The sequence below is a fragment of the Diplotaxodon limnothrissa genome, linkage group LG23, assembly GCF_057381915.1.
Source record: "Diplotaxodon limnothrissa isolate DT_005_m linkage group LG23, D_limnothrissa_male_GT1.1, whole genome shotgun sequence".
Taxonomy (NCBI): domain Eukaryota; kingdom Metazoa; phylum Chordata; class Actinopteri; order Cichliformes; family Cichlidae; genus Diplotaxodon; species Diplotaxodon limnothrissa.
The window spans coordinates 23,636,115-23,662,626 of record NC_140617.1 but is presented as its reverse complement, the minus strand read 5'-3'; the positions used below and the strand labels follow the sequence as shown (position 1 = coordinate 23,662,626).

Genomic DNA, 26,512 nt, shown 5'->3' with positions numbered 1-26,512 from the left:
TCTTACTTATGATGTTTGTTCTTTATAACAGCCACAAAAAAATTACACCATCAGCATTTAGATCGGCTGCCTAATTTTTTTTTTTCGTTCCCTGGTTCTGTCGCAGATCTCTTCCTGTTAAAAGGGAGTTTTTCCTTCCCACTGTCGCAAATTACTATCTCATAGTTATTTGGTCACCTGATTCTTGGGGTTTTCACTCTGTTGTTGTAAGGTCTTTCCCTACACCATAAAGCACCTTGAGGTGAATGTTGTTGTTATTTGGTGCTATATAAATAAAATCCAATTGAACTAAACTGAAATGCTGCTATCAGCCTGCCACTGGGTTTGAATTGTCCCACGCTAAATTTACAGCACAGAGAAAGTACGTCAGCAAACAAACCCAAGTGCTTCATTATGACTCACTGATGATTAAGCGGATCTAGCAATTAATAGTTAGAGCACAATAATTGAAAATTTAAATTCTCTGTGTACCGTAGCTTGTTGGTTACTGATTGGTTCTGAGCTAAAACCTAGAGAGAATGCTACTAGCTAAATTCCTAAACAATTAATTTCAGTTAATTAAGTGAATTAATTGGTTTCAATTAATTACCTTCACCTTCTTTATAGTTATCTTGAAGGGAGAAATCAGCTATGAAGGCCAAAACGGTGCTAACGTGTTAATGAGCTAACCGCGCTAACAGGTTGACGCTGTGCAGCCCCACCCACCGGGTGATCCGTGTTAACTCGCTAACGGACATTTGCCGCTGACAGCACTAGTTTGTACAGTGTCTAAATATATGTTTCCTGCATGCTCACTACTCTGTCACTTGGCAAGAAGTCATGTTTTTTGTTGTTTAATACCAAAATCTCACAATCGTCACAATTGAGCCCGACCCAACGTTAGCTTTTGACGAATATATCGGTAATGACATCAGCATTTATAAATGTCAATAAAAGAACATTTCAAAAGTAAAGAAGAGACAGGAGAAACACCCTTCAGCCATGTTATGAGTGCAGCTTCTTCCCACAACCCCACAAATACAACAACTGAGTGAAAATATCACACAGGGTGTAAACGAGTCCACCAGCTGTTGTGACACTAAAACAAGATTATTTTAAATGTTACTGTGTTTATCATAAGGAATCAGAAAAGCTGCACATAGCATATGTTAGTGAAATCTGTTATTGTTTCGTGTTGCAGAAAGAAAAAGAAATATTGTCCAATATATCAGCTCTTTAAATCACCAAACACCAGTATCAGTTGTAAAACTGTATAGCGGTCAGGCTCTATTATCACCACAACTTTATTTGTGCCAAAAACAATGTCACGTTGCAGGCTTTGGAATCTTATTGGTAATTTCAATTAATCAATCAAATGGTAGAGTTTTTTAAAATTTGATAGTTTTTTAGTTTGACTTGCCATTGTAGTAAAATATAAAAGTGATGCCAAGACAGTTACTATGTGCACAAAATTTGTCCCACATTTTTACGCTCCAGCTCTTCAAAGGTTCCATCTGCAAAAAGATCTGACACTGCGTGTCAAAATAATTAATTACTTCATCCTTTCAAAGCAGCAAACACTTTAAAATAAGGTGTAGAATTTAAAAATGAATGTTATCTAATTTCAGGGCTGCACACTGTGTGTTTGTGTGTGTGTGTTTCCACACTTACATATCTCCTACTTTATTCTGCATTGTCGCAGGTTCTTTGTGAAGCTGCCCTGATAACTAGGCACCCCCACTGCCTCCCTCCCCTAGATAGCCGATTATGGCAGCCCTCCCACTGATAAAACTGGGTTCTTGCATCACCATCTTTTACAAAGCTTCGTTAGTGCCTCCCTCCCTTCTCCCTTTTAACTAGATATACTTTCAGGATAGCGAGTGCAATGATGCAGATATAAAACTTCTGCAGGTGCTTCTTCTGTGGGAATACAAATCAGCAGGGAAATAATGGTAAAATAAACCAAAGCTTAGAGGTTATAAAAGGCCCATATTAACTTGATATGCTAACAGTTGGGATGTGCGTCAGAAATTTAACACCCCCATAATGTTTTCCTAGAAGAGCTGCCTTTCACTTTTATTTTCCCATTTGTCTTCGATGGGACTTTATGCTGTCTCTGGTGGCATGTATACAGTTAAAGGAGCCGCCGAGTTCATCTCGCTCGCCAAGGGATTGGAGGAGTGCAAATGTGGTATCTCGTATGTTTGATGTCACACAACAAAGAGCGTTCAGCCTGGAAGCAGCGTGCTGCGAAACAGCAACAGCAGCACAGTTACAAACTTAGAATGCCATGTCAGCTTTCGGCACTGCTGACTTTCCCTCCTCCTCTCTCGTTCTCTCTCATGCCACTCAAAAACTTCCAGGCAGCGAAAATGAGACGGAGAGATGCGGGAGATGATATCTGTCAGAAGACGAGATTCAGAAAGAAAAGGGGAAGAGAGCGACTTATAGTCTGTCCTTCCCGTGTCAGCCTCAGCAGGCCTAGTCGCGTCTTGCTTACGTGTCCTCCAATCACCCCTCTAAACAAGTGCCAAAGCTTGATTACAATCTCAAAAGTGGCAGAAACACTCAAGACAATAATTATGTCTGTTTTCCCCCGTGGCACTTGAAAAATCACTTGAACGTGGCGGTGGCAACTCACCATCTACTCTGCCTTCATTGTTGGTTCAAGAACGAAAAGCCCAACTGGGACCAACAATCAGTACACAATTGTGTTGTGTATGCACTGTGATTGGTCAGACGCCACTTATTTACATAATTACCATAATCCATAATCCTTGAGGGTTTTTATTATTGATTACTATATCAGTTCTCCTTCTCTTTAGCGCAGTTACCTTTCCTCTGCATTGGCGTTCAAAAACAAGTGCACATGGTTATATAAGAGCTCTAACAGTCATACTATGTAGGGTTAGATATATTGGCTTGCCATTTTATCTAGCAGACACTGGCCTTTTATTAAATATCAGATATCAGCCCGTCAGTGTCCTCTATCACAAAAATGATGGATGTTATTCCCCAGCCACCGCTGCAGTATAAAGAAAGTGTGCACAGCCTGCAATGCGGTTGTATTTTCACTGGTATTCTGTATTAGTTGGACTCGGCTAAATCTCCACTTAAATGCACATATGGTGGGTCGCCTTTCGGCAATGTATGCCAATGGTCTGACACGTGTTTTCAAAACTGAGGTCGCGCAAAACTTAAGGAAACTAGAGCACATGAGTTAGTTCTGCTATGACAACCCCGCACATTTCAAAAAGCTGCTCACATTGTCTTTACTGAAAGCGGTGTTCGGTATAATTAATTGCTCCCATGCAATCACTAGAGCGTTAATTCAACTTAATTTATTCCACTAGCACAGAATCACAACAGCAGTCATCTTAAGGCTGTTTTTAATTGAAGGTAAAGCGTCGACAATATTTTAAATACAAGTGGAAGGACTGTTCTCCTCAAACCAGGAGGTTGCCTGAGAGCTGAAGGCTCTACCTACCATTCTACTTTCCCAAACCCTTGTCACTACAGGTAAGAGTAGCCTGGCTTCTCATAGCAAAGAGCCCTGCTGGTATGCTATGCGGCATTCAAGGGGTAACTGGGTTATAACTCAGGACTTCACATGTGAAGTGAAGGATTTTAAATTTGGGGCTTGCTTTTGAACCAGAAGAGGACCTTCACTAAACTCAGGACAAATGTCACTTTATACTGTATATTTAAAGTGGACTGTTACACTAATTTCTCACATTTTTATTCTTGTACTGTACTGCAGTAGCACTGCATGTTTCCAAGTTCAAAATAAACTATACAGTGGGGCAAAAAAGTATTTAGTCAGCCACCGATTGTGCAAGTTCCCCCACTTAAAATGATGACAGAGGTCAGTAATTTCCACCAGAGGTACACTTCAACTGTGAGAGACAGAATGTGAAAAAAAAAATCCATGAATTCACATGGTAGGATTTGTAAAGAATTTATTCGTAAATCAGGGTGGAAAATAAGTATTTGGTCACCTCAAACAAGGAAAATCTCTGGCTCTCACAGACCTGTAACGTCTTCTGTAAGAAGCTTTTCTGTCCCCCACTCGTTACCTGTATGAATGGCACCTGTTTGAACTCATCATCTGTATAAAAGACACCTGTCCACAGCCTCAAACAGTCAGACTCCAAACTCCGCCATGGCCAAGACCAAAGAGCTTTCGAAGGACACCAGGAAAAGTATTGTAGACCTGCACCAGACTGGGAAGAGTGAATCTACAATAGGCAAGCAGCTTGGTGTGAAAAAATCAACTGTGGGAGCAATCATCAGAAAATGGAAGACATACAAGACCACTGATAATCTCCCTTGATCTGGGGCTCCACGCAAGATCTCATCCCGTGGGGTCAAAATGATCATGAGAACGGTGAGCAAAGATCCCAGAACCACACGGGGGGACCTGGTGAATGACCTGCAGAGAGCTGGGACCAAAGTAACAAAGGTCACCATCAGTAACACACTACAACGGCAGGGAATCAAATCCCGCAGTGCCAGACGTGTTCCGCTGCTGAAGCCAGTGCATGTCCAGGCCCGTCTGAAGTTTGCCAGAGAGCACATGGATGATACAGCAGAGGATTGGGAGAATGTCATGTGGTCAGATGAAACCAAAGTAGAACTTTTTGGTATAAACTCAACTCGTCGTGTTTGGAGCAAGAAGAATACTGAGTTGCATCCCAAGAACACCATACCTACTGTGAAGCATGGGGGTGGAAACATCATGCTATGGGGCTGTTTTTCTGCCAAGGGGACAGGATGGCTGATCCGTGTTAAGGACAGGATGAATGGGGCCATGTATCGTGAGATTTTGAGCCAAAACCTCCTTCCATCAGTGAGAACTTTGAAGATGAAACGAGGCTGGGTCTTCCAACATGACAATGATCCAAAACACACCGCCCGGGCAACAAAGGAGTGGCTCCGTAAGAAGCATTTGAAAGTCCTGGAGTGGCCTAGCCAGTCTCCAGACCTCAACCCCATAGAAAATCTGTGGCGGGAGTTGAAAGTCCGTGTTGCTCGGCAACAGCCCCAAAACATCACTGCTCTCGAGAAGATCTGCATGGAGGAATGGGCCAAAATACCAGCTACTGTGTGTGCAAACCTGGTAAAGACCTATAGTAAACGTTTGACCTCTGTTATTGCCAACAAAGGTTATGTTACAAAGTATTGAGTTGTATTTTTGTTATTGACCAAATACTTATTTTCCACCCTAATTTACGAATAAATTCTTTACAAATCCTACCATGTGAATTCATGGATTTTTTTTTTTTCACATTCTGTCTCTCACAGTTGAAGTGTACCTCTGGTGCAAATTACTGACCTCTGTCATCATTTTAGGTGGGGGAACTTGCACAATCGGTGGCTGACTAAATACTTTTTTGCCCCACTGTATTTATCTTATTGCAGCACCTTTTCCCATTAAGGCCGCTTTTTTCTGATTGGTTGTTGCTCGCAAACAGAAAATGTCAATTGCAGCTAGGTTTAAGGCTCAAGCTATCTATGTACCATACACAATGGAAGTGATTCATAGTTACACAGCTATAGAAAAAAGATTTATATTTGGCTAATTCAAGCGACTGCAAGAAAAAATTACTGCTGGTGACGCAAAGTGGGCGGGATTCACATTAAACTTAATGGCAAACGACTGAAGAGACTACCACTTAGTGTCTTCACTTTCCTCAACCCCAACTGGGCGTGGTAGATGGTCGCCCCTCCCTGACCCTGGTTCTGCCGGAGGTCTCTTCCTGTTAAAAAGGGGTTTTTCCTTCCCACTGTTGCCAAGTGTTTGCTAATACTAAAAGTTCAATGTAAAAGCTGTGCTTAACCACTAAAACAAACATGTTTCAAAAGGTGCAACTCTACATTTACGTAGTTTCATTGCCACTCTGTGATTAGCCTCCACACAATCTACGGGTAACTCCAGTTGGTCTATTAGAAACCAAAGCACTCTGTTTGCCAACAATTTTACTCAGCAACAGCAATCAACTTACCCCAACCACTCACCAACCAGTCACAGAATAAACATTGTTCCCTACTGACAGCAACCACTTGCAACAAAGTAGGGAATACTCAGGGCTTAGGTCTCTATGCCTGTGAGACTGGGGCATTAAATGACCAAACTGAAGCTAGAGCCTCTTTATGATATCATACACGCAGAAGAGCAGAAAAAAGTGAATATTCAGAGCAGGCTGAAGCATAAGGAATTACTTCCATGTATGCTGACCTCATTATTATTCACTATTGTACCAGTATACATATGACATTTCTTTGTAATTATACTAAACATGTGTGCCCAAACCATTAATAACACCCATGGACAAAAAACCATGTGGGCTAAATTATCCATATACTCCTGGATACAGTGTCTGATTGCTAATAAAAGATACAAATTATCAGATTTGACAAACACATGACAGTAAGTCCAAGGCAACTAATACTTTAAAACACTGCCATGTTGAGATTAGCGCAGCTCAGGGTAATTAATAACACAAGCTTAGGAGAGCTTAAATTCTATTACCAGAGTCAGGCACTAAAAAAATAAATGAAAGCTGTAATGGTGTGCGTTTGAGCCAAAATACAGGTCACCGCTCATTTTTTTTCGCCCTCACACGTTACCAGGTTTTGTTTACAGAGGAAGGTGCTACATTTACCTGTTCCTTCCATTCTGAACAACACTCGCCTTTGGTTAGCCCTAAAAGCACACAAGCCTTCAGTGGAGACGCACACACCTGCACACACAAGCATATGCTCTCACAAACAGGATGTTCCATGCACAAGCACGCCTGAGGTATGTGCACACATGCTAATACTCAGCACAGGTCACACACACAAAGACACACACGCACAGCTGATGCCATTCGGGAGCAGTGGCCTTGAGATGCAGCGCTCTAATTAAGTAAATAAGAGAATCGAAGGGGCAGATGGTGGGAGAAGAAGAAAAGGCAAATAGCCACACTTCCTCCTCTGTCAGTCTGTGTAGCCCACAGGGCTGCAACTGTTTCCTTTCCTCTCACCTAAGCCTTTTCTCCCCCTTTCTTCTGCTTGCTTGCCTTTTCCTGGTAATTCTCTAGAAGAACACACATCACGCTTGCTGTCTTGTTGAGAGCTTCTTTTTCGTCTTTTATTCTTACTATTGCTGTTTCTCTCCCTCTCTGGAGTCTTTGTTTCCATGTGTACGTGTGTCTGTGTGTGCTTACTGTATACCCATGTTACATGTAGCGCAAGTAGATATCTCGGCCCAGAAAGGAAGTGTTGCTTAGCCTGACAGTGCCTGTCTCTAGGTGTGTGCGTATTCTCTGTCTGGCACTTTCACTACAACAACCTTGCCTCACTGTCTTATCTTCACTTCAAAGAAAAAATGTTTTTGCATCAATTCTCTGCTTGCTAGCTCCGTCAAACCGTGACATTTAGTCTGAGAGAAGTAGCTGTGACAGAAATCACTTGCTTACTCTGGGAAGCTTGATGGCCAGTGAAATGACTAAAATGAGTCAACTGCATTCACTTTTTCTACTAAAGTTTGAATCCCTGGCATTTTCATGAAATCACAGCCAATGTTTGATACTTATGTTTTGCATGTTTGTAGGATTTGCTCTGCTAGTTAAGCAATGTATGAACATTCTCCAACCTGCTATTGTCAGTCCAAAACCAGTGATTGCATTATATCCCGAGGTGTGCTTTGCACTTGTGTTTGTTGTCAAAATCAATACAAAATCACCAATTTGGGATATTATGATATATTATATTACAATATTTAGATCAAAGATGACCTGAAAACTCTTAAACAAACAGTTGGTGATAAATTCTAGGAAGGTATAACATGCAGCCAGCAATTGTCTTCATGCATGCTCAATTATCCGGGTAAGTAAATCCCAAAAGTGGAAATGCTACGTCCAGATGAACAGAATCAGCCTTTTGGGATTGATTGGTGGTTTTGGAATAGAGCTAGCAACTTGCTACTTGCTCCTTTAGCAATGTGTTATTGGATAGCTCTACACCTCGGAAAGGTGCCACGTCTCACTACATGCGTTACTCATAGCTATACTCATAGCTTTATCTCTAATATTGCTTTTCCAGCAGTATATCAATGGCTGTGTCCAAGAAAACAAGACAGACTTGTTTGACTCCATTCAATTCAACTGAAGAGAGAGGCAGCCATATGTCGTGATCATTTGGGGAGGTGCCCCACCCTACTATACAGCAGCAGCATTTTCCTGTTTATGAAAAAAAAGGAAGAAACAAGTTGTGCATACTTTCTTACATGACATTTTTCTTCTCTGCAAATATTACATTTGCCAAATACTTCATGACAAACAACACTGAGCAGCAAAATCAGCTGCTTCATCCGTGAGTCCCTGAGCAGCAGTTGAACTCCACCATCACTCACCCCCAACTGATCGTGGCAGATGGCCACCACTCCCTGAGCCTGGTTCTGCTGGGGGTTTCTTCCTATTAAAAGGGAGTTTTTCATTCCCACCGTCACCAAAGCGCTTGTTCATAGGTCATATGATTGCTGAGGTTTTTCTCTGTGTTCTTTGTATTATTGTAGGGTGTTTGCTGTACAATCCAAAGCACCTTGAGACAACTGTTGTTGTGAGTTGGCACTATATAAATAAAACTGAATTTAACTGAGTCATGGAATATACCTAGCGGTAAACTATTGATGCCAATTAAAGTCCTAGAGGGCACAAATGAAGTATGTTCAACTGTGGGCCAAGAGCCTCTCTGGAGAAGTAGCTGAATGATATCCAGGACCACCGAAGCATCAACCTGGCCAGACAAGAAAACAAGAAACCAGAAGTAGAAGAGAATAGATGGATGGTAAATCCTAACCAAAGCGCATGAAGATAATGAGACCAGCACTGAAAGCTTAAAGATAATCACTAATCAATATGTTAATAAAATAGTCCTGGGAAGATAACAAATAACTGTCTTTCTGCATTAAATAGGCTCATAACTTTTTTTTCCTATATTTAAAGAATATTAAATATTAAAAGTGTTTCCTGACTGGAAAAACTCTAAAAGCTCTCTATAATCCGGCACAAAATGCTATGACGGACCACAATGAGGTTTTGTGAGTGAACCTGTTTGTATGCCCCACTGCCCCCCGGTTGAAACATGATTTCAAGGGAGTGAAAGCCTTTTGAGAATTCCATTTTCAGGCGGAACAGAGGCTCACAGAGGGCAGCAGCATGACAGTATGAAGTGCTGTCTGAAACGTCGGACGATGAAACCACGTGCGTTTCGACTCCATCTGCCCTCATATTTATCTCTGCTTTTCTAAATGTCTCACTGTCAGTCTTTCATTCACTCTTTGTGCCGACTTCTCTCAGGATTTTCTCACAGTCCTTATCTGCAGGAAGACACATGAATGCATGCAGCTAGAATGGAATTTAATGGACTCACAATGAACCTCGGCTATAGAGACATTTCAAGTGTCTGAATAACAGTTTTATTCAAATAAAGCTGATCAATATTTTAATGTATTTTCTCTTTCTTTTATAACTTGGCACTGCTGTGAATTATGCTGCAGATCTTAATGTTTCAAAGTACTATTTGAATAACATAGACAAGGCAATATGTAAGACAAGACAAGCAACTGTAGTGTTTACCTTAGTCTTAAGGTGTTATGGGAGTTGAGAATTTGTTCTGTTTAATCAGAAAACGGTATAGTTTGCTGGAAAACAATTTCACAATCAAAATGCTGCTTTTTTCCCTGCCCCCCCAAGTATTATAAAAGGCATAAAAAGTAGTCTAATGGGACAAGGTACAAAACTTTGTACGTTATGAAAAACAACAATGTAGGCTGAAACGCTTTAGATCAGATATGTCTGTGTAGGTTCTCAGTCATCCAGGTCAGTTTGAAGTCTGTGATATGAAGACAGTAAGACTTCTAGGTTCCTGAACATGTTTCACCTCTAATACCAAAGGTACTTCCTCTAGTGGGGTTGTCATTTTGAGGGTTCTGAGAGTCTTTCAACCACCCTGTCATCATGCGAATTGTTGGGGTTACACGAGCCAAGGTTTGAATCCTTTGTGAGACATTGCCCCACCCTGTCACTACATGAGTTATGAAGGGTCACGTGGCCAAAAGTGTGAGTGGGGGTTGAATTCCCCTGGAAGGGATCTCAAGACCACTGTAAAGGTGGTGAATGGATGGTGTCATAGACCACCACCTCTGTTCAATGATAACTGTTCCAGATGAATATACTACAGATGGCCTCCTTCATTCTTTGCTCAAATCAGATCAGTTTTACACAGTGGTTTTATTTCAGTTTCAACCAAGTCACCATGGAATCACTGGGCTGATATTAACGTCTGGTAATAGCTTTTTGCTTATTAATCAGTATCTAATTTATAATAACTGATGTATGAAAATTTCAAAAGTAAATAAGAGATGGAAGAGCGTTGATGATGTATCGTCCCACTAGAAAGTCTTCTGCAGTTTCTGCAGTTGTGTTTGCCACAAACACAACAAAATATTGGCCAATATATCAGAATATCACATTTTTAAATCAACAAATATTGGTACCAGTATGGGTCTTTAAAAATCCCTTATCAGTCAGACTCTGTCCAGCATATCCTGGCAAGTTAGTGTTGATTTCAGCATATAACCATCCAGTCTTTACCACATGGTCCCCAACCACATGTAGCTGTCAAAGAGGATTGTGCATAATTAGCTCAACATGACTCATAAAGGAAGCTAAAACTACGCATGCATTATCGTCAGCTTTAGAATATTACGCTTTGATTTTGGCAATTCTTTAACTTGTCTTATGAGTCAATCAACTTAATAAAGAAGCAAAACTAATTCACTGAAGTAATCCTTTAAAAATGAGGCTTCAAGGCCTCTGCGTCACTGAGTGTTAAACACAGTCAAGCAACGATCATTTATACACGTTCTTTGATCAAATTCAGCCGATTTGGTGAGGTTTATTCTTGGAAATTTCTGTTACAGTGTAGTTGAGCCAAGTATACGATACAAAAACACAGGCTTCTTTTGTTAGAAGGAATGCTTCATAGTATTATGTCTATATTTCCGAAAAACTCTTCTGTCATTCTGGTGCACGTTTTTAAAAAATATCCAGCCCTTCTTCATTTCTAAGTCACCAGAAGTCCAACAATATCAGAAAAGATACAACAAACAGTGCTGGCAGATATTTGTTTTCAGTTTTCTTCTAGGGCTGAAGTTTTTGTAGATTTGTAGATCCATTTGGAGACATGTTTTTCAAATTTTACTATTCACAAAACAGGGTAAAAATATAAACACATAGATAAAGCTTTTGCCATCTTTTGCTTTTCCTTAGATACACATGTGACCCCATTAGCATCATCCATGGGTACAGAACAAAACAGTGACACATCCCACTGATCGTGACACACTTCACAATTACACAGTGGATGCCGGACAAACACACACACACACACACGCACGCATACACAGTAAGAGCCTGTGTGGCCCTGGCTGATTAATTGGGGCGTTCAGCGGCGGTGATAGCTGTGCTCCTCAGAGACAGCACACTGCCTCTCTCACTCCACCTTAACCTCTGCTGGACACACACACACACACATATACATACTGTAACCACACAAACACACATGATTCATCTCCCTTGTCGGCCGAAATTAGACCACCTCTCTTGCTTTCTCCCTCTGTTAACCCATCTTGCAAATAACCCTCCATCAGCTCACGTTCACCTTGCCGAGAGCGATGGCGTTCTTGCCGCAGAGCAACTGGTTAAAAGTTGCGACGCGGGGGAGCGCTCAGGTGTGCGCCTCTGTGTGTGTTTCTGCCTCTCAGCTGCAGACAAATTAATGAACCGGTGCACAAAACCGTAGAAATGCACAAACAGATTCTTATAAATGCACTCATTCCAGCGCTCCCTCATCTTTCTTACTGCTGAAGGTGACTCGCCTCCACACATACGCACATATAAACACACACACATCCACGGCTTCTCCTCCACGAGTTTTATGTACCTTTAAACCCCGCCAAAGGAGCGGCCATATTTCTACTGGACTGCAAGGTGACTTCAGAGGAAAAAAAATGTGGGGAGGTTGGGGGTAATGAGCATAAAAAGAACAAGTGGCAACAGAGAGAGTGTCTCCACCTCTGGTCAGGGTATTGTTTCACGACGACCGACCCACAGTGCCTCCTCCATTGTCTCCCCATCATCCTCTCATGCTCCCTCCTTATCTGTCCTTAGAGAATTTCCATCTCTTTTACCTACGCTTTGTCTTGCTTTGTCTCTCTTTGCTCTCAAACACACACTCCCCTGAACAGACACACACCTCCACCTTTTCTCTCTCCCTCTCTATTCCCACCCTCCCCAGTCAGCTGTCATGCCTGCCACTTTCTCGTGCCCACTCATTTATTACAGGTCAGCATCGCGGGCGGGGCCATTTAGAAAGGACAGCGTGCCCCATCTGAGCACGCAACCTCTAACTCGTACAAAACGCTGTACATAAACACCCGTAAACACACGTGGAGAACTAACGGGTGCACAACCATGCATGTTTGCAGATCACAGTTGGCAAACACCAACAGCACAAAATCTCAGCATGGATACTTAGTGACTACAAACAATTCCTAGCAGAAATTGGTCATGAAATAAATTCAAACTGAAATTAACTCAACTTTTTTTTATTTAAATCTTCATAACTTGAATGTGGAAAATAGGTCATTCTGAGGGAATTCTATCAATTATTCTACTTTTAGTGGCCTGAAACATAAAATCAGCAAATCAGAACCACTTTAGGAGGCAAATTCAAATCAAAGCTTACCCCACAGAAACTACACACCTACCAACAAAAAGTACACAAAATGGCTCAGTCGGACTAGGTAAGGTAAGAAATGTTAGAAATCTTCCCCTCAATTGGAAAAAAATTGGTGGTTACCCAGTGATTGCTGATTTGTGGCGACCAGCTCATTGGCCAGAGGTCGACCATGCAACAGCCTCACCCTCTGGTTGATCACTTGGAATCGCGAGATGATTGCACACCTGGTGGGAGGTAACCTATTTCCAAATAGTCATGGTCTGACTCATTCATTGGATTGGATTGGATTGGCAAAAGGTCTCCGATAGATTGGCAACGGTTTGCAAATAACTGATGTCTAATTTCTAAAAGTAGACTAACACGCTGAAATCACCCTGAGCTAGTGTGTACCAGTAAACACAACTCATCCGCAACGCATCTCTTTACAATAGGGGACTCAACTCAACTGGTTGTATGCCTATGTAAAAGTTAGGTTGCAGAGCGCGTCTGTCATTTTGCAGTTAAATTGCAGGAGGATCTATAAGGTTCAGCCTGGAGTCCGTAGTTAATGTGAATTTCAGCATATGTAGACAGCAAACAATTGCAGTTTTCATTGATTTATCAGTGCAAATCTAAATTTTTACAAATTACATTCAATTGCTGGCTGATTCCGACCGGGTCTGCAAGTGGTTGCAGACCCGGTCACCGTTTTCAAAGCAACCACTGCAAACAAAAGACAGATGACAAGCTCAGTGTAAATTGCACAATCACCCGTTTCACTAGTGTGGCTGTAACATTTCTAAAATCTTCAATACTTCAATTCTTACATTTTTATTTGCATAAATATGTTCAGACTAACGACAACAGTTTTGTGCCGTACTACTAGTAAATAGAGAGTTTACTCCGAACTTTCTAAGGCACATTTATTACCCTCAACAACCGCCGTCTTAACTATGTAGCAGATAAGAAGGGGCCAACAACCAGTTTTCAGCAATGAGAATGCTAGCAAGCTAGCGGTGCAAAGTTTTTGAGGATTATTTGGTGTTTATTTGTACTAAAATATCATCGACACCATACAAGAATACAGTGCGTGTTGTCAAAAGCTCAACAGGTTATAATGCAGCTAGTCCATCATTTATGCTCGAACGTTGATCCTTCATGATACAACGACAACCAAGACGTGTCCAATCATCCCCAAATAATATCTCACATTTTTTGACATTTTTAAATAGTTTTATTGTACTGTACTAAAACAAAAAGACGCATATTGTGGAAAATTGTTGGCAAACACTAAGGTAAATTTTTTTTTTGCTCACCCTCACCATAAACTCACACATTTAGACCGTATTCTAAATTCATCTCTAAAATCAGGTCTTAACTCTAAAACCTTTCTGTATGTCGTGAAAAAATTTGAGCTAGCCAAAACACTCCATCAATCTCAAAATTTCATCACTCTGATGGACAGGAGCTCAAACTGTTTTTTGGGGTTTTTTGTTGTTAATTTTTATTTAAAAAATGAAGCACCGCAATAAAGAGCCAAAACACTGCTGTAGGGACTGGCACTTGTAAAGACTTTACAAACCCTGCGTTCATTTCAAATGTACAGTGAAGTGCACACACACCGCAGCTGCCTGCTTCCATAATTCTGCCCTTAACAAAAGAACACAGCTTGTTTCCGTGGTTTGAACACATTTTTAATCCTGCAGAATTAGCAGAACACAAGACGAAGTCGCGGAGAGCAGCGCTCGTGTAGATCTGAGTTTGCGTCCTTTAAATAGCAGAGCAACATCTTACCGATATTAAATTTTAATCCTTGTAAATGATGCCTTTCTCTGCCACGCTGACAACTGGGGAAAAAAACAATAATCTCTTGTTTTCTTTTCTCTTTTAATTGTGGGCAAATATTCAGAAAGCAACCGAGGCAGAGAGAGATACAGACAGACTCTGGCAGGAACAGCCTGATAGACACAAAGTCGCACATGCCTAAGCATACAGAGTATCAATCGCACACACACACTCATGCGCACACATGGCCTAATACACACTCTCATAGCGCCAGACAGATTAAGGCCTGATTAAGGCGGGTGTCGCATAAAAGTCTTGGAACAGTAAATATCCTTAATTTGTAGTGTAATTAAACAGATTAGCTGCCGTGAATATCTTACTAGGGATTAGCTCACACACAATACACCAGGCGGGGTTGATTACACACAAACACACGCACACAGACACACAACACTGTGTGAACTAATGATAAACATCCAAAATAGCTAAGTTTTCAACTAGACTGAAATAAAAATATGACACAGAGTTAACGTGCGTATAAATGTGTGTGTGTGTGCAGTCACACAGAAAAGGGGGGGCACAATGAAGGTAATGACAAAAATCTACAGGTCGTGGTTGAATTGTCAGGTCGACACATGCACAGATGAGGGATTAGAGACCAGTGATCATTTCTCTTCTTACAGACTTTCATTAAAACTGAAGCCTTTGTCAAGGTTACGGTGGCGGGGGGAGGGGGGGTCTATTGTGATTCTAATGCCCTCTATTGTGCTGCGCTGAGAGACAGAACAGAAAGCAAAGGGAAGCAAGTGAAAGAAGGCAAAGGAACTAAAAAGAAAAAGCTCAGACAAACTCGTTTGTGAAAGACGGAGTCGATGGCACTTGATCCTGCTTCACCAAAGAAGTGCTGCCAATCAAAGGAAGCTGAACACTGTCCCACTTCCTGTGTTGGCTCCATGCCTGAGCACAGCGCTGCAAATATAAATTCAACACTTGTATACACAAGCCCAAATACACAAATAGATGCATATGCACACATACGTATTTGTGCAGCTCACGCACTGATTCCATATAAGCTTTAACTCAGAACCACAGGCCTTCCCAAAACCTAAACCTCATGACAGAAAACACTCTAATATTATCCATAAAGCTTCTGGACTTTGTGCTAATCACCATTGTGAATGTAATGCTTGTGCTATAGCGGCAAAGAGATAATTTTTACCTGCAGGTACCATGTTTCATGAACAACTCTGCTTATGTAGTTCACTATTATATTTTTTGGGTTCCCTGTCAGTTCAATATGATCTTAGCAATGCCTTTCCCATTCAAGGAAAAATAAAACAAGACTTACTGCTAACTTAAACATCAAGATGAGATGGAAAATGTTCTATTGACAATAGCTGTGGTTGCAACATGTGACTTAACTTATTTGCTTAAGTTACTATTTTGGACAAATGACATGTAGCGACTAGTCTCGCGAATATCTGGCAACCACCGTTCATGAAGGAAAAATTACTGCTTCCTGACCACCGTGGTTCCTGGAGGCTGATGGCAGTTGTATAGAAAATGAATGTTAAACTTCTAGTCACATAGGTCTACAGATCAGGAAAACATATACTCCTCAACCGACTGGCAAAAATCTGGTTGCTTTGGTCACTAGTTGACTGCCATGGTTGCCTATTTTTCATGTCTATCTGCAAATGTGAGCTAACTACTAGCTGAGCAGCAGTAGAACTTGAAAAGTATGATGTAAACTGGAAATTAAAAAGGCTTGCCTTCAAAGTAAATATTGAAAAAAAAAAAAAAACTACCAAGAATGGTAGTCTGCTAGCAAGTTTTCATCCAGAAAGTACTACTAACTAATTTGGGGAAGGACATTGTTTTCCAAAGGAACCAGTGGCTGGATCATATCCATTATGGTGGAAAACTCTTGGGCAATGTGCACATGATGTCACATGAAAAACCTCAATAGAAGTCTAGGCGAAAATAATTTTCTATCTTGACCACCCTAAACACTTTGCTGCTGAGTTTATGGTCATAGTTACTGGTTTTGGTCACACTGATTTAAAAAATAAAAAGCCACTGAGCCTGCAGCTTCAATCAGACCTATCCCCACTCGTCACAGCTGTTTGGTTTTTTTTCAACCAAGCTAGCGATGCTGGAGTCGAGGCTTCAAAACTGGACCAGTCGGCGACATCACAGTAACTAGGTTCATCTTGTATACTGTGTATGTAAGTGAGGCAATCACCATAGAATACTTGCATGTTAAAAGGCCCTAATGAAACAAGACAAAACAAAATTTTTCATAGCCTAAAACAAAACAAATGGTCTCTACAGCTAATTTCCTCCTTCATAAGATAGCCAAGCTCAGTGTTTTAACAAATTAAATTAAATATTATAAGTGCCTAAAATGATCATTATTAGATGTGTAGCTACTTTAGCTAGCAGGTCGATGTTGACAAAGGAACCGTGTTGCCAACTTAGCGAGTTTGTTACTATATTTAGCGAGTTTTCAGACCCCCTTAGCGACTTTTTTTTCTAAAGCGACTAGCAACAACTCTAGCGACTTTTTCTGGTGTTAAACTTAAACTCCCAGAGAGCAGCCATTTGGCTGTTTAGCTAATACAGCTAGCTGCTAACACAGTTAGCCACTATGCTTACACAACCAGTAAGCAAAATGACTTCTTTAGCATCTAGCTGATGAAATTGCAGATCTAGCCATTGTGACCTGACCCACCGGTTTAGTTTCTGGAGCCAGAAGTAACTGTGATAACTTATCAGCTAATGCTAGCAAACGTGATCACTAGCTATGGCATGTAATATTTAGGTGAACCCTAGCAGATAGCTATTGGCTAGAGCTTCCTTTGCAGTGTTGCCAACTCCTCAGTAAGGAAAATCGCTATTGGCTGTCATAAAAGTCGATAGAAGTCGCTAAATGACGTCATTGCCTAATTTGCATAATTGGTCATGCTAATGTAATTGTAACCTACATTGTAGGAGAGAAAAATAACATTGTGGAAGAGACATAAAGTGAGTTAGAAATGTCCTGCATTTAGAGTTTATTCAGAACTACAAATTAAATTTCTTTTAGCAATTTTTTTTTTAATGTCACAGTTCCAACCCTATTCCTTTTTTTGGGCTTGGACCGGCAAAAGTGACCCAAAATAAGCGCTCTGGTGGAGTTACTTTGTGTGTGTGTGTGTGTGTGTGTGTGTTTATAAGTAGTTTTAAACCTTGTGATCCACAAAACAACATAATAGTAAAAGAAGAACTGACTGCGTTACAGTAGGTGTGGGAGCAGCGGCTTCGCTCATGCGCGATGCAGTTTGCAGATTGCAGTTTGGACGCATAGATGCGAACATCTCCTGCCCTGATAGAAGCTGGGGGAGGACTATCCTCCGCCCGTGAGCGCTTTGGCACAAGCGAGGTGCCCATGGCAGCACCCGCTGCTTGTTGAGAGTAAAAGCGATACGTGCTTTCACGTCAATAGGTCGTCATAAATGAGTCTCCATTAAAAAATCTTTAAATGGTAAATGGCCTGTATTTATATAGCGCTTTACTAGTCCCTAAGGACCCCAAAGCGTTTTACACATCCAGTCATCCACCCATTCACACACACTGGTGATGGCAAGCTACATTGTAGCCACAGCCACCCTGGGGCACACCGACAGAGGCGAGGCTGCCGGACACTGGCGCCACCAGGCCCTCTGACCACCACCAGTAGGAAACGGGTGAAGTGTCTTGCCCAAGGACACAACGACCGAGACTGTCCAAGCCGGGGCTCGAACCGGCAACCTTCCGATTACAAGGCAAACTCCCAACTCTTGAGCCACGATCGCCCATATTAAGTTTTAAAGCTAACCCTAACCGAGACTAAGATGAGCAATTACTGAAATACTCGACACAAAATTAAACCCATTTAAACCCTTGCGAGTCTCCGATTGCACACAGAGAGACGCATACACACATGTAAGTGACAGTTTGAGTGGTGTGTGAAGGAGCTGCCGACAGCATGTTGTCCATGAAACAAATTGGGTGTCGTAATTAAAGCTGGAAAAAAATGAGCTGTTTTCCATTCTCCCTGTGTGCTCGATGACAGCCCTGCGCGCGCACACACACACACGACTAATGAAAAACAGAAGGAGGAGAGAGAGTGTGTGAGTGATTTTTGAGAAAGAAGCAGAGTAAGAAAGAGTGCGGAAAGGCGAGGAAATAAAAAAGAAGCTGTTAATAAAATGTGGAAAGAAAAGCAGAAGCGAAGGGAAGTGAAAGAGACACACAATGAGCGATGCTAATGAATGAGAGCAGGATGGAGACAAGGTGTGCGCGAGGGGAGAAGAGCAGACGAAGGGATTTGGAAATGGAGGAAAAGGAAAGGAGATGACAAATGTGCCGGACAGAAAGTGGAAGAGAGGTAATGAAATAAAGGACAAAGTAAAGGAGGTTGTGCAAGCCAATCCACACTGCTCGGCAAGATCAGTGTGTATTTGCGATGCTCGATAGTGTGTGTGAATTCGGGTTTTGTGTATGTGTGTGTGTAGGAAGCCCCTCAGACGCAGGATGGAGGCATTTGTCTCTGAGTGGAATTACAAGTGGCGGGTTGAACAAAACCTCCAGTGGTCTAGAAGAAACAGAAGAGGAAAGGAAAAAAAAGATTCCTCTGTCTTTCCTGTCTTTTCTTTTCCCGGGCCATGCTTCACTCAGTGTGTGTGTATGTGTGTTTGTATATGAGAAAGGGAAAGAAAGAAATCAGAACCACCCAACTCCAAAACTACATTGAGTGAGAAAATACAGCTGCCTTCCGCTTTAAAACACACAGCTCACAATGTCGCAGAATCAAAATGCATGCAAAAACGTAAACAGTGCGTGGACGCGCTGATGTTTACAGTAAATCCTTCTGTGTTTTCGGGCGAGACTTAAGTCTTCCTAAAAAGGCGGGGGGGCATCTGTGCCAGGCTTCGATTGGCCAATCTAACTCACACTAGGAGTTGGCACCGGATGGCTCGGCACAACCAAAGCCAGCCCTGCTCATCATTAGGAAGCACAAGCACGGGGGGTGGTGATGGAGGGAGGGGGTTCAAAAGTCTGTCCTGCCAAACACACAAACACGGCGCCAGAGACGAAGAAGCTTCGGGATGATTACAGAGGCCAATAAAGCCGCTATTTTGCACCCGAGTCTTGGATGTTTTCCCTCCCATGCTGTGCAGTTGTGATTCCGCATGTAAATATTTGGGCGGGACACAAACTCGAGAAACAGAGGCCCCTCTGTACAGCTGGCGGGCGAACAAAATGCCAAGCAAATGGGCTTGTGATGTTGCCGGATCGCTCTTGAATGCATGGGAAAGAAAAGTAGGAGTCAAAAAGAGATGACTTTTTTTTCCTTTGGAAAAGAGAGCAAGAGAGAGGACAGCGTCATCTTTGTTCGGCCCGTGCAGATAATAATCTGAGTGCTGATTCAGCTGGTGAGTACCATGAGAGGTAGCGCGCTGCTGTCTCAGGCCTTGGAAAAGCGTTCCATCACCCCCATGCATCACATAGTCATTTGTAAGGCTTCCCTTACGGCCCGCTGAGACTGTCCGGTTATGACAGAGGAAGAAAATAACAGCCCACACCTCAATGTCACCCTCGCTGAACTGCGATTATTATTCTTCTGTGCAAACTGCCGTGCGTTATTCCGTCTCTTTCAGCAGAAGACACTGACAAATGCACAGAAACTGTACAGATCTCCATCAGCTCGCACCGGCATATATGACAAACATCCAGCTGAAGCCTGGCACGGGTCGAGCCTGGCAGATATCAAGTTATGATAGCCGTGTTGACTAATTTAGAGCAAGATTGAATTCCTTCACCCCCCTCATCTCTCATGCTGTCAAATAAAGGCCTCGCGGTCTAGACTGATCCTATCAAAAAAAAGCTTAATTAGCTTGTAATAAATTCTCATTTCCGTCAGTCTTCTACAAAGCCTCGGCCAGCTCCGTGTGTGCCAGCTGACAAACGCCCAGTAATTTGATACTGGCATTCAGCGGGTTCCCTTCCCGCTGCCCCTTTCTCCCCCTCCGCCATTTCACAGGAGATCTTTAAATGTCACCCAAACACACACACGTGTGAGTGCAGCATTTGTGAGGCACTCTCGAGAGCTGGAGGGATTAAAATGTTTGAGCTAGTTGTTTCAGGAAGCAGAGGTAAACAAAAAAAACCAAAAAGAAAGCGGTAGATGAGGATGGTGAGACTACCGGTGTGTGCTTCTTTTATTAAGGTAACACTGGTAGATATCTGTTGGTAGCACGTGACCAAGAAGAAGCTGCTTGGCTAGGCAGAGATTTACATCAGATGCCCTTCCTGACTCAACCTCAAAGGGGATTTGTCTCTCTGTTTGGAATTGAACCAAGAAGTGAATATGTTAGCCACAACACTAAGGAGTCATCACTTGCTAATATATTTGGTAACCATATTTTTTTCTTAAACGTGGCACGGAAAACTTGATTTCCACCCATTAAATACCTGTAGACGTCATCGATTACTGGAAGGTTCCAGGCGCTTAAAGCCTGTTAAGTTCTGGGAATCATCTGAAACAAACCCTCACTATCCTGATCCTGATTACCCAGCATTTTGACCTACACGTTACCATCTCAACTGCCAGCTTCTCAATCAGAGCAAAACTTTATTTCCTGTCAATTCCTGGCCTACAAATTCCTGCAAACAATCATTAACCTGCACCTCCGCAGCAATGTGCAGTCCCGTTTGCTGACTCAAACACCGCTTTTCATGCAGCGAAATCAAAAGTTGCAAGCCAAAAATTCTCCCTGTCGAGCTCTGCCAAAACAACGTGTTCAAGAGAAAGCCGTCATCTGTGATGTGACATTTTCATGGCACATCTTCTCAAGACACTTAAGAGACTAACTCAGCCGCCCCCATCCTTCAAACAAGTGCAAATCTGACTGAACACACATGACTAACCCTCTTCACAACTACAAGGACAGAGTGTGACTGTTTATTCATGACCTCAGAAAGACAAGTTTGATACAACCCCCCCCCCCCCCCCCCACAAAAAAAAAAAGTTTTTTTACAGTGCTTTTTAATGGACATCAGTGGGATGTACGGCTGCACTGATACACTCTTTCACAATCATAGTCCCTGCACTTGGACCAGGTCAGATATCCCAAGTGTGGCACATTCTCTGGGTTTCCAAGTCCTTGAGTGGAAGTCGATTTATTGAAGTCGCACTCTGGTTTTTTGATGGAAGACTTGCTGAATTTGAAAATTCCCAGAATTCTCAAAGGTTTTTTTCCCCTTCTTTTTTATTTCCAGGTGGAAATTAAGTAAATTTATGAATTAATTTATGTATTGCTTCATAGTGTAGTGGTTAGTACGTTTGCCTAACACGTGAAATGTCAGTTGGAGACACTGATTGCAAAATCACATATGCAGATCCAACCGCTCTGGTGACCCCTTTCAAATAAAGGAGCAGCTGAAGGAAGCTTTAATCAATTAGTTTAGTTAATTAGTTCACTATTTCACCAATATATAATTTATGAGGCTGAGCTGAATATTATATTCATGCTTCAGACTGGCTCTGTTAGTCAAACTGATGGCTGGATTAACCAATCGGTAGATGATCTGGTTTTTGCATATTATTCGAATTGCTTTCATACAACACGCCTCATTCACGTCATTCTTTTCTACGTGCGATAAATTTGACGAACGCATCAAGAGCAACTCCGGTTTGAGTATACTACCCACGGTAGCTTTTGCATGCACACTGGAGCAGCCGGAGACCGAGCCACCAACCTCACTCTCATGATCTGCTCAGTTCCAGCTTTAGCCTCCTTAACCCTTTTCAAGCTACCAGGACCAGGCTGTATATGTGCTTAAAACCCCAAACTGCATGATGTTCAAACAAGACGGTCAGTATAAGAAGCTCTGACTAAATTAGGTGCAGGTTCAACAGCATCAGTGTGTTTTTTGTGCTTTAATCACACACAGTCCTGGTTATGGGGACAAAAAGGTACAAATCCTCCTAAGCATCTCTATTAACAGGCTTGCTCCTTCTGACCTCACTCCCGGGGAGCTGTAATTGGCTGATTTTGGGGGATGTTCTCTCAGGTGGAAATTTCATGCATTGTCACGCATGCCAGTTTACTTCTTTAGTCTCAAATCACCAGGAACATTAGGGCTGAGAGAAGTCAGCCAAGGTTTTCTTTTTCTTTTCGCCTTCCATGAGTTTAAAATGAGAAAGCTGATCAGGCCCGTTTCCACGTGGTCATCGCTGATCTCTGAATGACTTTTGTGGGTTTCACGTTTGTCTAATTGAAAATGAGAAAGCTCTCTGGCTGTGTGAAAACATCCACGCTTGGCACAGATGAGGCGCCCACATAATTCACAGCGTGTGCACCCCTGTAGACCGGCTGACTGGAAGGACCGCTTCAGACATTTGTCTCGCAGCAGGAGACAGATTCAATCACCATTTTATAAGTGAACATCTTTCGCCTTGACTTACTTCACCCTCGCACGGCTTCACGTGGGATTGATATATGATGTGTGCTGTCATTTTTTTTATACCTCCAATAAAGAGGGAGAGAGCGAGAGAGATGGGGGTGGGGCGGTGGGGTAGTTATAGGAAAGAGTGGAAAGACAGCACACTCAGCACTGCTCAATGCACACAAACACAACATTTTCCCCAAGAGGCATAGCTCAGATTCCTAGGCTACAATTTGCATCACAAATATCCCGGAGTGGGAGTGCATGCACGGAGAATAAATAAACCAGCGAGGGTCCCACTTTACTTCCCCATTCATCCCGGGTGTCACCCATCCATCCGCGCATCCACCCTCTCCATCGCCTTGCATCCAAAGATCCAACCGGGACTCAGGAAGAGAAAGAGAGAGGTGGTGTGTATGTGCAGAGGCCAAAGAAAAACAGAGCTGTCTTTAGAGGCGGGAAGGGGGAAAAGCATCCAGGAATTTAATTTGGAATCCTTGGAAGTTTGGGGCCAAATTCACCTCTGAACATGAATCTGACAACTTTCCTGTTGTGCCGCCTCATAAGTGCGTTTCTGTTTGTTTTTCCTTGGCTCAGCAGTCTGTGCCAAACACTTGATTGTGTCAACTAAGAGCCCAGATTATGGATCACTTACTGAACTCCAAATAACTGGACAGAATTCCAGAAGAGATATCACACCAAACCAAATCAAATTAGAATTATCGATGAATAAGCGTGGGAACAAAAACCCATTGGAGAAAAGAAAAAAGTTGAACTTAATGATTTACTTCAAATAAGAGCGCAATCAAATCATGCATCATAAACAAAACATCCCAGCGGGATTTAAAACCTCAGCAAACACCCTACAGGGGCGCCAAAGGAAAGATCTGTCAGAGCACATAAATAAAACACCATTAACTTTACTATAAATTGACTGTCGAGTGTCACTGACGCATCCGAAGCCAAAACAGGCACGCTGAAGAAGCATTAAAGTGATTTTCGTCAAGGGACCGACTCCACGGGGGTCGCGATGATGATGATGAAAGCGAGATGTTTTCCCACTGCCTGTATCGCCCTCAGAATATCTGCTACATCTAAATTATTCAAAGACAGTAAGGAATTAAAAAAAACTGTGCCACTGGTGCAGCCCGAGTCTTATATATAAATATATTAGTCTTCGAGTCTTCTGGGGAATTAAACTGAAACGATGGCGCATTCATTCATACTTAGTGAAGGGATCTAAATAATCTAAATCAGCGCAGATTCGCAGTCTGTTTGATGACAGATGTTTTTTCTTTGTTGGGAGATTTCATTTGATGTTATCGTTTTCGAACCAGCATATCTCGCGTAAAAAAAAGAGAAAAAAAAATAAAACTGTGTTAAAACGACAGAAGAAGGACAGTTTGGGGAGCTTTATTTTATTTTACGCAGATGCAGTTGAATGACAGTTTCCTGTAGGTGCGAGAGCGATAATTGAAATCAGCACCAGCGTGCCAGGATGTGAACTTGTGTTAAGTTTTGGACCAGAAAGAGTCAGAAACCCGGCGACCTTCAGTTATCATTTAGTGGAATCATTGCTAAAGTCTCTGCAGGGACAGAAAAGGATCGGCTCTGTTGCTCTTTGGATGTCTCAACTCTCACTTCATCGGTGCTTTTCAAGTCAGACCCTGACCGAATAACGGAGGCGCAGAGACGCGCATCCCCAAAAAGCACTCACCTGATTGCGCCGCACAGGATCCGATCACCGCCAAAGTGACGAGGACGCAAGCTGGGAAGAACTTCATCTTGGGGGGCGGGAAGAAAAAAAACCTGCTTCTCTTGTTAACTCCCGTAACTCACATGTCCAATTAAGATATCCTCGTTGATCACACGCGTAAAAAAATTAACCAAAAGAGAGAGCGAAAGAGAGAGATAGAGAGAGAGGAAGGAAAAAGAAAAAAAATAAAACCCCGTCGGAGTCTTCTTTTGCGCTTCTTGGACACCTGGCACCGTTTCCGTGCGCCGTGGAGAGCTTTTACGCACCGCGTCTCGTTCTGTTTGCGTGTCGGTTCCTACTCCAGTGTTTAGGTCGCTTTCCACCGCGGATACTCTGAGCCATTTACTCCTCACACTGCCATCGCGCCGGTGGCTGGGGGGAGGGAGGAGGAGGATGGGGGGGGGCGCGATGTGCGCGCGTGCGTATGCGTGTGCGTGTCGGGCGTCTGAACACGCCTCCTTTGGAATGACCGACACCTCCTTCGCCCTATTAAGTCCCATCCAAAAGATTTGGAGCGTTTAATACTTTTTTTTCTTTTGGAAATCCGCCCACACTACTTATCGCCTCTCCTGATTGGCTATTAAGCTCCAACGCTGCCGTCGATACACCTGTTAGGAGCAGGTTTTGTTTTGGTTTCTGTTTGGCTGCTGTGTCTGCCACTGTGCTCTTCGTTATTGCTGGGAAGACAAATTACTTAATATCTGATCCTGATCATGATGTAGGAAGTAGTTTGTTTAGGGGTTATAATGTGACAGACAGAAGACATCAGTGGAACACCCCACAGTGTAGTTTCAGCAACACCACGAAAGTTTCCTGCTTCGCCAGCAGGGTCAGCCTCTGCAAATACCCACCGCTACGAGGCACAGCCTATAAAGTTTGATTGTGCTGGTGTGAAGAAGCCGCAGTGAAGGCAAAAAGCTGGAGCAGTGTACCATTTTCAGGGCCACTCATTTTACAAGCCAGTCTGCCCACAGATATTCTGCACTCTGCTTTTTATTTGTGGACTGACGTGAAAGTATGAAACGAGCTGGCGAATCGACGAGGACAAAAAGATATTGATTTGCGATCCGTGTAAGGCGAAAACTCGACCGTAACTGGAACTATTGGAGAATTAGTGTGAGGACCATCCTTGATACAGCCTCACGGTGCCTGAAGGGATGGTTTATTTAGTGTCCTTTGCTGCTCTCTAGGGGAATTCACGGGGAACTGCTCGGTTCTGAGCCTTTTGATCATAAAGCTGCTGAGTAGTGCTGTGCAGTACTGCACATTTTGGCATCAATATGATACCAAGTATTGCCAACAACGATACCAGTACTTTTAACCTATTTAACCTAATTAGGTTAACATAGCAGAGCAGTGTGTCATGATTTATGAGATGAATCGTCATCAGTTTGCAAAACACATTTTAATGACATTAAATCACTGTGATTTTCACTTCCTTTTAGCTTTTAATGTCTTTAGAAACTAGTGTGTGTTTGAGGAATATTTTTTCATCCCTTCTCCGAAAACAATAATATTTTAGTTAATGCAATTCACTGGGATTCATACTGAAGTTAGAGAATAAAAAGTATCAAACTTATCATTGTAGTATTAATCCGATGCCAATACGAGCCCTGATATTGATGCTATTGATATAATTTCGATCCACAAACCTCTGCTGCTGAGGGACCTGAAGTGAAGGCCGTATCTCCTCAGTAGCATAAAGGCGGACATCAGGACCCTTACAAAAATCATTAAATGGGTTACTTT

The 26,512-nt window shown here is 42.4% G+C and overlaps 1 protein-coding gene across 3 annotated transcripts in view; it reads right to left on the bottom strand.

The window, feature by feature from the left end:
* LOC146608103 (receptor tyrosine-protein kinase erbB-4-like) overlaps positions 1-25,127 on the bottom strand; it is a 381,455-nt gene extending 356,328 nt beyond the window's left edge. For all 3 annotated transcript variants that reach the window (XM_085348721.1, XM_085348723.1, XM_085348722.1), the window contains exon 1: positions 24,725-25,127. In XM_085348721.1, the coding sequence (XP_085204847.1) occupies positions 24,725-24,791 (67 nt within the window). In that variant the 5' untranslated portion in view covers positions 24,792-25,127. The remainder of the gene's footprint in view (positions 1-24,724) is intronic.
* Between the last annotated feature and the right edge of the window lie 1,385 nt (positions 25,128-26,512).